Here is a 12034-nt window from a genome sequence, read left to right on the forward strand (position 1 = left end):
AACTTAGAGATAACTTGATTTGTTCTCTACCACTTGTTCTTCCATGGCACATAGAACTTATGAGAGAATTCTTACCAAATCCCAACCCCCTTGTATTTTCATGCCCTAAACCTATGTTATAAAAAAATGGTACTTAATATGTAGGCCTGGTTTAAGCTTGTCTAAGAGCTAATTGCCAAAGAAACTTGCAAATAGAGGCCTTTTTGAGATTTCTTTTATGATTATTTGACTGAATGTCATGATGAACTTTATGGTTTGAATTGAGATTTATGTTTTATGAGCTTTATGCTATTGAGGATTTATGAGAATTTGGGTTTCGAGAACCAATGTTATTTTTGGGTTGCCTGTTGAGGAAACAAATTTGATCAATATTACTCTTGTGGTATGGGACACTATTGTGGTTTGTGATTTTTGGGAAGGTAGTCTAGGTGCATGTCTATGGGAGTGGTTTGCAATGGGGGCTGGGGCCCAAAGTGGCTACCAGTGTAACTCATCGTAAGTTGTGTAGCAAGTGGTAACATAGTAATTAGAATATCTTGCCTAGCCTTTTCCTTGAGATACACTAAAAAGATAAGTTAGAAATGTTTGCCTCATCCATCCCTTGAGTGCTTGCATAGGCTAAGGATGGGAATGGGATGATACCTAGTGAGAGGTATGACTAGTTTCCTCATCATCATGACAGGGTATTCTAGTTTCACATAGAGTCACTAGGGGGTTGAAGTCTTGAGAGACTACTAGGGTAAGTTTAGAGTTGGCTCATGTGATGACACTCCAATATATGTAGCCTGAGTCTCCTTCATGGTTTTTTAATATTTTCCTCTAGTGGTGTACTTGTTGGATATTACTTTTGATGATGACTTTATTGTGAATTGTTACTCATTGATTGGATGTCATTTATTGTTGACAGTTGAATTTTATTAATGAATGATCAATTATCATTAGTGGTGGTTTTATTGTTGGAGTTAGTGATTGGTAGTCACTTGACATTGATTTCGAGGTGGTTGTATATTTTTGGTCTTGGTATTTGTATGTGGACTTGGTTTGAGATGTTAGTATTGGAATGAGTGTCCTTTTGATTTTTATTATCTCTTCTTCTTGAGTAGTTTGTGTTATCCTTGAGGTAGTTTTGGCTATCAAGATTCCTTGCCTAGGATTATTTTATGATTTGATTATCTATGTATGGATCGTACATTATCTCTTCTGCATAGAGGGAGTGGGAGCCTGATTAGGTGACCACATGGTTAGGAGGTAGTGTATTCTTATCATTTCGGTCCCCCTTACATTGATAGATGTTGGATTCTCGTTGATATAGTGGCACCATTATATTCTTCCTTTTATCTTGAAGACTTATATTCATTTGATGTATCTATGTATCATGTGTTTTGAGATCCTACGGGATATTGTATTGTATATTGATGTACTTGTATCTATTTTCACATACCCTGTGATATGTGCAGTGGATGTTATTCATTAGATGTGCTTTCATATTATTAGTTGTACTTATGCATTTTATTATATAACTATGTAAGTGTTTATTCATTTTATGATTATGGAAATTGTAATTGAGACTTAAATTTATTAATAATTTTTTTTTAAATGTGACTCAACGTGAAGGAACCCTTGAGGAATTGAAACTATATTTGTAATTGATTACATGTTCTTGGTGTGTATGTATATGTTGCTTTCACATTATTGTTACTTTGATGTTGTTTAAACTTTAAAAAAAAATAGTTTAGTAAACTTTGTAACATATTAGGTTTATTTCTTTTGGGTTCCCGAATGGGGCATAACACTTTTAACCTTGCAATTAATGCCTCAAGTTCTATTTTACTAGTTTTTATTTGAAATAATACATTTTCTTGTGTTCCTAGAGGATGCTAAGGTGTTGGAGGGATTTCCTATGCTTGTTCCTATGAAATATTTGGAACAGGAGGAAAATCAACATTTTTATCATTTGATGGGGATATAAATCAATGTTTTGATCATTTAATGTTGAGGAAAATCCAAATAAAAAATTAAGTGACATGAAGTTCATTGCCACCTTTGGCAAGGTAGTCTCACTCCACATATCTCAATTATTCACGAAATTGGCATAAGGGTAGATTCAATTTTGGAAAGAGTATCCAAATTAAAGAGAAATGAGAAGCTTACTAAATATAAAATTCTTGTAGATCTAATGGATGTATCTCCTCCATTGATAAATTTATAATTCCTTCAAGAGACTTGAGTTCAAATGAAGACTGCTAGTTCCAAAAACTTCCCAAGTTGAGTAGCTAAATTGGATGATGTCTAAGAAAAAGTGGTATAGGTGGTCATCATTTCATACTCCTTGTGAGTTAACTAACTTGAAGGCACCCTAGATGTTGCTTCTAGTTGGACTTCAATTAACAATAATATCTCAAAAATTCCTCTCTTATTCTCCCTCTTTATTTTTGGTAGAAATGCATGAAACAAATTGCTCTACCTATCTCCATATTAGTCATTATTTCCTTGGAATGAAAACCATTGAGGTGTTGTTTATACCAAAAAATATAAAATAGTGACTCTCTTCCAAACATCTTAGTTTGGTGCCCTTCTTTGTAAGGTTTGGTGGGCTCTCTATAGTCACAACCACATCCTGGCATTAGTACTTAGTCTCATAAACTTTCCTCACTTCTATCTCACCTCATCTTATTGAAGAAGGTCTTATTGGAATTTGAGAAGATGGTATCCTGTTAGAGCCCTCCACATGTAAAGAAAATATGAGGGAGTTCTTAGAGTGGACTACTTTGAACTCAGATTTATAAATAAATCCATAGCTGATATATAGAAAGGAGTGACATTTATTAGTCATAGTTGGGGAATGGAAGCATGCAAATCAATATGGGATAAGTACACCATACCCACTTCTAGAACAAATGAATTCTTGTAATTTACAATTTGGATAGCAACATGTCTCTTTACACTGTAAGATCACATTTCTACACATATGGTACATGTTTGGAAGACATTCTCTTCATATTAGAAAGTTTAGCAATGAGATCAACTCTAAAAATAAGGAAGGAAATATAGTGATATTAATGAGAAATGTTAGTGATATATCAGTGGATCCTAGTGATGGTGTGAAGACTAAATTCATTCTTGACATGATTTTTCTTTTCAATGTGGATTTTCAAAGAAGATGTTAGTTTTTAGCTAGTTCCTTTTGATGTAGAGGAAGTGATGGTGAATCAAAAAACTCAATCTCTTGCTCTCCTACCGTTTTACCTCTGGTATCTCCACACATCCAAGAGGACTACAAGAATGCCACGTCGCTTGAGGCATTACGGAAGAAGCAACAAGAGGGGTACTAACCACAGCTGAGGCAGAAGCCCTAGCGACCGCCTTAATCCCCTACTTACTAGCAGGGTTTGAAACCTGCAAAACCCCCGAAATAGGTATTGTGGAAACTGCTTATGTCCCTACACTAGTAGGAATTGATGCTCCTGTGGGGAGGGAAGGAGTCACAATGACCATCGCATAAGACTATTTAGGGGGTAAGGGATTCAAGGTAGCCTTGCCCTTGCACCCAACAGTAACCCATTCTTCATTTTTCCCTTTTTTTTCCCCTTCAACTGGCTTGGTAGGTGCTTCTTTAGGTGTGGGCTTGACCCTAGGCATAGCCAAAGGGCAATTCCTGATCTTGTGTTCTGTGGACTAGCACCTATAATAGGTGTTGGGGAGGTTCAAGTAGAGCACCTTCTAAGAGAAGGTTTGAGCCCCAATCTAGATTTTCATAGAATCCTTAACATCCTTGGAAAGATCAACCTTGACGTAAACACATCTCTGTGGGCGAGCATTAAAAAATTTCTCAGGCACCTTTGTGACAACTTTGCCAAGGCTTTTGGCAATGGACTCAATGAAAGGCCAGCATGGCAAGGATAAACTTGGAAACTTGACCCACATAAGAACCCTAAGCTTTTTATCATCAGAGACTGAGAAGTCTCGCGACCATTTTTTAAAAACAAGCAGGGATGACTGCACAGACCAAGGTCCGTTGTTAAAGATTGCATCTGCCTACGATGGGTTGGCGAAGTAGAATAAAAAAACCTTTGGTAAGGTTTCACACAGCGTCAAGGCGGACTCCATGAGGAGTCTAACACTTGTTAACCCATTCTCGAAGCATAGCTTCAGGAGGAGTCCTACCCACAAAATATCCTATCAAAGTATGCTGTTCTAACCAGTCACATGCAACATCAAATTCTTGTAAAGGAAGGATAATATTAGGATTACCTCGTGAAAAAACTTTGGGACAAACTTGCAAGGGCATTTGTTCTGTGGCAGTGCCATGGCAATTTGAAACAATAACATGAACACCAAAAACAACTGGTTCACCACTGGCTGGGGCCATTAAATCCTAGCCTAAAAGCTCCTACAGTAAATGCGGTGTGACAAGTGGAGACTATAGAAGGAAAGCTCAGACAAAGAGTCATACACAAGAAAATTGCAAGTTCGCATGAAGCAAGAAACCCTAGCAGAGTAAAAAAAAGTTATATTTATATAACTTAAAATGAAATGAAATTATATAAATATTTTTTTGTATCTTAGTGAATAGATGATACACTTGGTTATACCATTCCCAACAAGATTATAGGGTTTCTTTAGTGACATATCTCATTATATATTTTATAAATAATTATTTTTTGTTTTTAGGATCAATTTTGCAATAATCTTTTAGCACCAAGTTTTGGATCATACTACATGATCTATCATGAGGATGTACAAGAGCAAATGAATTGAAATATTGTTGTACAATTGATCCTAGAAACGAAAAATAACATCAATATGGATTGTGGAAATCTGATTGACTCAAATCATAAAGATACATTAGATTTTGTAATTGATGAAAGAAAACTTCCTTGATTTCATCATATAGATTCTTTCATTATATACATGGATAAATAGGGCTGAAAAAAGATAGCCCTATATAACATCTACAATATAATACTTTGGGGCTCTACTTGATTTGAGTTTTATATAACTTTTTGTAGGAGATTCCCTTCACCCACATAATTATAGGCAGAGAAGGGTGTGTTCTTATAGTTGGGATCATAAATTTTTTGAAGGCGCATAAACCTTTGGAGATTAAAGTTATTCTTTGTCATGAGTCGTGCTTGCTTGGATTTGAAGCGAGTAGTGAACCAACCTTCATAAGTAGGATCTTTTGAGGTTAATAAAAAGAATGCATAGCCACAAATCATGTAGAAAGAGGCAACATGAAAGACAATAGGCTCCATGACATCCCAAGAGAGCTCCCAAAATGTTAGACGAAAGAATCCAGCTGTTTGGAGAATTAGAAATCCAAGGCCAGCAAAGAGCTCTCTCCTTACTTGTTTACAAGCCATCTGATCAATCGATGCCTTTTGTTTCTTTAATTGTAGGAACTCTTGTCTATGAGTATCCTTCTCTAATGGAACTGCTGATGGTACTACCAATGGCATCACATGGCCCAAAGCTTTTGCAATCTGGTCAAACATAACAACCATGAAAATAACATAAACTATTGTTATACAAAGAAATCTAATCATCAATCATCAATCAATTTATTGATTTATTATTAAAATACAATTATTTTTTTCATCAATTTCAATATAATAGAAAACTGTTCTGAATAAAAAATAAACATCCTCAAATCAATCAACTTAATAAAACTTTAAACTTTAAATGAAGTCTATTGAGCAAAGATACAAAGTTGTTAAATCTACTTTCACTATTAATTTAAAACTGAATTAAGATTCATTGGGATGTGACTTGTCCATAATGCCCTTGATTGATCCTGCGACTTATGCTAAAGGCCTCTCAATAAGAAATGACCAAACAGATCAGGGCAGATATAATATTTGTCCATATAATATTACATTGTTTAACAGAAGTTGCATTCTTGAGAAGCAAAATTTCCGAGAAGAGTTTATACTAACAATTTATAAGCTAAAAAGATCTATACTGACAACTTGTAGACAATAAAATTCTCTGATTTCTAATATAATAAGAATCTCACTATGAAGCTTTCAATAAAAATAAATCCAAGTATGTTTCTTCTACAAAAATCTAGAGTTATGTTAGAATTATGATATTTTTAGAGTGGATGATGTTAGCTTTTTTTCATTTCTGATTTACATTATCTATGATAATTTCATTATCAAAATTTTCAGATAATAGATTGTGCAACATGATCAAATATCAGTAATCAAAGTATCTCACACACAATCCAAATGATAAATTAAAAAGACTAGAATTATATTTCTTAAAGAAATCAATAAATGAAAGAATGAAATATAGTTGAAACACTACTTGATCTGGTTGGAGATAAACTCTTCCTCTGAAATGGAGCACAACTCCTGCCTCTTCAAGTTCTTTAGCAATGTTAGAAGCCTCCTCATCACTTCCCTTGAAACTCCATTTCTTACACATGTCCAAAAGCTCCTTGTAAGACACACATTCCTTCCCATTCTCTTCTATTCTCCTCTTCAGACTCTCCAGACTCATAACTTTCAGCAATTTTTTAGTCTCCTCTAGAGATAACTTGATTTGTTCTCTACCACTTGTTCTTCCATGGCACATAGAACTGATGGGATAATTCTCACCAAATCCCAACCCCCTTGTATTTGTATGCTTTAAACCTATGTTATAACAAAATGGTACTGAATATGCAGGCCTTGTTTTAGCTTGTCTAAGAGTTAACTGCCAAAGAAACCTGCAACCAGCCATTTTGGACAACTGACCTGTGAAGATTCAGTTGTGAAGGCAACCATATTTAAAGTCCCCATTGGAAAACACTGTACTTTAATTTTTCCCTATGCAAAGATGGGACTGCTCAGTATCACTATCATGGTCCCAAACTTTAAGATGGGACTCTTCATTATGACCCCATCAACAACAATATCTTGTGAAATATTATATTGTGTGTCCATGACTCAGATGCGTGAAAGTTTGAGGTGTTCCACGACCTCTTTCAGCCTTGTAATTATGCATTGTGCACTTGCTTGCAAACTACTTAAGTTGATGCACTCCATATGTTTTCTTATGGCTTAGATTGATTGTGATTGTAGGCTATCCAATATAATGATCTCTGAATGGCAAAGATATTATACTTGGGTATAATTTGATTTTGAAGTGATGAAGTGATTTTGAATAGGCGAAGATTGGGTTTAAATTTGTTTGAACATTGTTTGTAATTTAGTTTTGAATTAGTTGGAATTGGGTTTGAAAATGTATAGGGCAAATGAGCTTCGTGCATCTATAAATTTGTCAATTTTTTCCAATCTCTATAGGTGAGTGAAGAGCTTAAAGCTAGGTTCGGGTAGTTTTCTTGAAGGGTAATTGGGAGGAAGCTAATCGTTAAAGTGGCGCCCTACTTAAATCAGACTTACAATATCTTTTACCTGTCTAATATGAAAGGTTGAATTTCTTTCTGTGAATTTATTGTACAATTGATCTTCCACTAAGAATTAAAGACTGGAAAACATTCTACCACAGTAATTAAGCTCTACCAGTCATTAAGTTTTCCATTGAATTGAGCAAACATGCCATGACCACATACTGCCATTGCTAATCTATGCTATTATCACAGTTAGATTTTAAATAAATGAAATCCCTCCAACCCAAAAACAAGGTACATTTTAAAATCAAAACAGCTCCTCCATTATCTCTAGAAAGACCCACAAAGAGATTGGCTCATGTGAGGTGGTCATGAGATTCCAAGCAAAGAAATCGATGAATATTCAATTTGGCAAAGAGTCAAAGATCCACTGCCTCTCCATGATTGACTGAAATTCTTTTTTGGGCTACAGCTTGAGTGCTTTCTTTTCCCCACTGTAGTTGTGTGGACAACTTTGTTGTTGTTTTTGAGAAAAATAGTGTTGTTTTGTTTTGTCTATATCAAAACAAAGTGTGCACTAGCATTTCATTGCATGCAGATGGCTTCGCACATTTGAGGGAGTTGATTGAGCAGATTAAAGTAGTGCTTTCACATCAAATCGTTCTCCAACATATTTCATGTTCTTAAAAATCATAACGTTAATAGTGTTGTGATGGGACTGAAAATGACTTCACCAAAATTCCAAGTTTGTCCCTTGTAATCACACTTGTGTAAAATGCATCAATCATACGTTAAAAAATGTTTGGGATGCTATATAGAGGAGCTTCTGTAGTGTTGAAGGAATTGTTAAAGTATTTATGCTAAAACAAAGACATTTCTTGCCTGAGTGGAAGGTAAAGCAATCTATAATGAAGATGACTTGCAATACCCTCTTACATTTCAAAGTCGGTGCCTTGATGAACTGTCTATTCAGGCCCTCTCATATCATTTTCTATAACCAAGTTGCTACTAAAATCTTAACTATTGAAGACAGAAGCAGAACGATTATTTATCATAGAAAATGAAGGAGGTCGAAATCATCACATGAATATCATAGGAAAGAGGTTTAGTTTTTAAACATTTACATCAAGGAAAATATATGATTATGGACTAGACAAATTTTCTTAAGTGGTATATTTGTGGGAAATTATCACATAAAAATATTATATGTTTAGCTTTCACAACCCTTATTGGCATATCTTTCTAATCATTTTCTTTTGTGGGGCAAGTAGGATTGATATGAGATTTCAACACTACATCATCTTTGTCTTATTCTAGGGGGTAAAATAGCCAACATAGAGAGGATTTTTGTAATGCTAGTATTACTTTCCACTCCATTATGGTCAAAATCACCAACTGCACCCCACTACTATTGTGTTGTGGGGAAGGCCACCTATTATAAAAACCATGATTGGCTGCATGGTTGGCTTGGAGACAACACTTATCACATCCTTCATAATCTCCACACGAAGGTGTTTGATGGTGAGAAGAACTAACCACCCCTATGACATTATTACAAATTGAAAATAAAATTGTTTACTAATTTTCATTTTTGTAAAAATACATGAAGCTTTTGTCAAATTTTGTTTAAGTATGTACATGAAAGAGAGAAAAATCTTGTATCAAAATGTTTTCCAAGCGAAAAAGTTCTTCTTGAAGTGTTGGAAAAGGGTGTGAATCAATTTCCAAGATGATTGATCAAAACAAAAAGATTCATTGTCTTAGGTTGATAACACATCATAAAGTGGGTGAGAAAAATATATATGCCTAATTATATATTTTTTAGAAGACTCCACTAAAGTGAACACCAAAGATAATGAGATTTCTACTTAATGATGATTATCCAAATTTTGTACAAGAATTGATTTGAAGTGACAATAGAAAACTAAATATTTTGATAATCATTGAAACTTTCAAATTTATGAAGATGGTTCGGAATAGTATTTAAACTTCAGTAATAATCTCATTTTTTAAGTAATACACTTAAATTTATCTTTGAAATCTATTTCTCGAAGATCTATGTTAGTAATAGTAGTCCACATCACACAACTGGGGGGGTGTAAATCAGTTGTGTGCAATGATTACAAACTTCAAACTTCTTAAACAAATCACCAACCAAAAATACAATAGTGTATAACAAGATGAAAGATAACACCATAGAAGAAGGTTTTTTGTTCTCAAGGAAAATCTTGTTACTGGGAAAAACCCCAATGAGGATGATACCTACAAGAACATGCACTAATTTGAAAATATCCTTGCCAGATGACCTGACCCTATTAGGAGTCAATGCAATACATTTAGTACATTTGTCCTATTAAAGAACTAAACCCATACTAAAAGGTTCCCAACCTTGTTAGGAGTTGATGAAAACAAAAGGGTCATTGCTAAAGAACACTTCTTGAAGAGAGAAGGTTAAATCCACCTTTAAGAAGACTAGCTATTTGGGATATAAAGGTTAAAGGCACCTTCAAGGATTTACAAATCTGAATAATGAGTTAACTAATGACAATACACTTGTCTTAAAAGTTCCAATGATATATCCATGCGAATGATAATACATTCCACTCATACCTCTTACCAAAGCATTTGAAAATCCTTCAACTTTTCTCTAATATCCAACATCAAGGCTCAAACACATAATAATCATCCCATACATTACAACCAAGGAAATTACTTTCTTTTAGACAAGTTAAAAACAAGCAATTAGGTTGTCTTGTTAGGACTTCCTCAAAGGAAAAATAATAAAATAGACCTATTCTAATATGCACATGAAAACTTTTACAATTATTCAAAAATCATAACATTCAAATTATCCACCATGACCCATAATTAATTCTCACCAAATCAATCAACATGGTACACTAACTTGTTGGCTCCCAAAATAATAATCTATATTCTATATGCTAGCAATCATCATAACATGAACCAAATGACCTACAAATCCTAAAGTATGCACTATTTGAAGTCTTCTACCATGATATATGCTCGCAAACCTTAAGTCCACCTTGCTAACATGTTATGCCCAAAATACATCAACTGCCTCTAGCATATTTCTCTATTACTAGCTTGTAACTAGTCTTCATCAAAACATGTATAACGTACTCATCACATAAATTATTGCAAACATCGACATAAGGTCTACACTCATCCTCTAAAAAAATGAGCTTACATACTGAAGAATTTTGTACATTGTCTATACTTCTTTGATTAATAGCATGTAACACAAAGAATCTAGGTTTGTCTAACTCCTCTTTCAAACTCCTAAACATAAGTTCACATCAATGGAAAAACCTATGTACCAACAATAATTTTAATTCTCCTATACTTGAAAACCTCAAAAATATGCTCCAATCCTTAATAAAATCCCTCTTTGGTATTAATGACAATATATGTGTGAAAAGAACATCAATTTAAAAGTAGCATCTCAATAGTACAACTTTTTGAATATCCTCTACAAAGCCCCCCCCTTAGACATACTTCTCCTTTGCTAGAAAATACTTCTCTTAGATATAATTTTTTAACATGATCTCCCCCCTTTGACATTATTGGCAAATGGTGCCAAAATAATGTCAATCACTTTGAAACAATATTTCCCCCCATGATATTGTCTATTTAGGCCCTCTCATATCATTTTCTATAACCAAGTTGCTACTAAAATCTTAACTATTGAAGACAGAAGTAGAGCAATTATTTATCATATAAAATGAAGGAGATCGAAATAATCACATGAATATCATAGGAAAGAGGTTTAGTTTTTAAACATTTACATCAAGGAAAATATAAGATTATGGACTAAACAAATTTTCTAAGTGGTATATTTGTGGGATATTATCACATAAAATATTATATATTTAGCTTTCACAACCCTTAAGGAGTGGATCATTTGGCATATCTTTCTAATCATTTTCTTTTGTGGGGCAAGTAGGATTGATATGAGATCTCAAATCTACATCATCTTTGTCTTATTCTAGGGGGTAAAATAGCCAACATAGAGGGGACTTTTGTAAGTATTACTTTCCACTCCATTATGGTCAAAATCACCTACTCCACCCCACTACCATTGTGTTGTGGGGAAGGCCACCTATTAGAAAAACCATGATTGGTTGCATGGTTGGCTTGGAGACAACACTTATCACATCCTTCATAGTCTTCATACAAAGGTGTTTGAGGGTGAGAAGAACTAACCACCCAAATGACATTGTTAGATTAGTCTAGAAGGGTGTTGACTCACTCAACTATAAATGCACTTTACAACAACTATACTTAATATAGAGACTGGTAGTTAGTAACTTCCATATTCAAAATATTACTATTTACTAATTTTCATTATTGTAAAATTATATGAAACTTGTGTTGAATTTTGTTGAAGTATGTACATACAAGAGAGAAAAATCTTGTATCAAAATGTTTTCCAAGTAAAAATGTCCTTCTTGAAGTGTTGGAAAAGGGCTTGAATCCATTTCCAAGATGATTGATCAAAACAAAAAGAATATTTATGGTTTTAGGTTGCTAACACATCACAAAGGGGGCGAGAAAAAAACATAGGCCTAATTGTATATTTTTTAGAAGATTCCACTAAAGTGAACACCAAAGATAATGAGATTTCTACTTAATGATGATTATCCAAATTTTGTACAAGAATTGATTTGAAGTGACAAT

At 34.0% G+C, this 12034-nt stretch overlaps 1 protein-coding gene across 1 annotated transcript; it reads right to left on the bottom strand.

Moving 5' to 3' along the window:
• Positions 1–4835: 4835 nt before the first annotated feature.
• LOC149566318 (chloroplastic calcium uniporter protein-like) lies at positions 4836–6865 on the bottom strand. The gene is made up of 2 exons (XM_089817378.1): positions 6310–6865; positions 4836–5483 (listed from the first exon to the last, which is right to left on the bottom strand). The coding sequence occupies exons 1-2, from the start codon at positions 6724–6726 to the stop codon at positions 4992–4994; spliced, it is 909 nt and encodes a 302-aa protein (XP_089673504.1). The 5' UTR covers positions 6727–6865; the 3' UTR covers positions 4836–4991.
• Between the last annotated feature and the right edge of the window lie 5169 nt (positions 6866–12034).

Source organism: Cupressus sempervirens, chromosome 3 (assembly GCF_028749045.1).
Source record: "Cupressus sempervirens isolate cs-2001-9-10 chromosome 3, ASM2874904v1, whole genome shotgun sequence".
Taxonomy (NCBI): domain Eukaryota; kingdom Viridiplantae; phylum Streptophyta; class Pinopsida; order Cupressales; family Cupressaceae; genus Cupressus; species Cupressus sempervirens.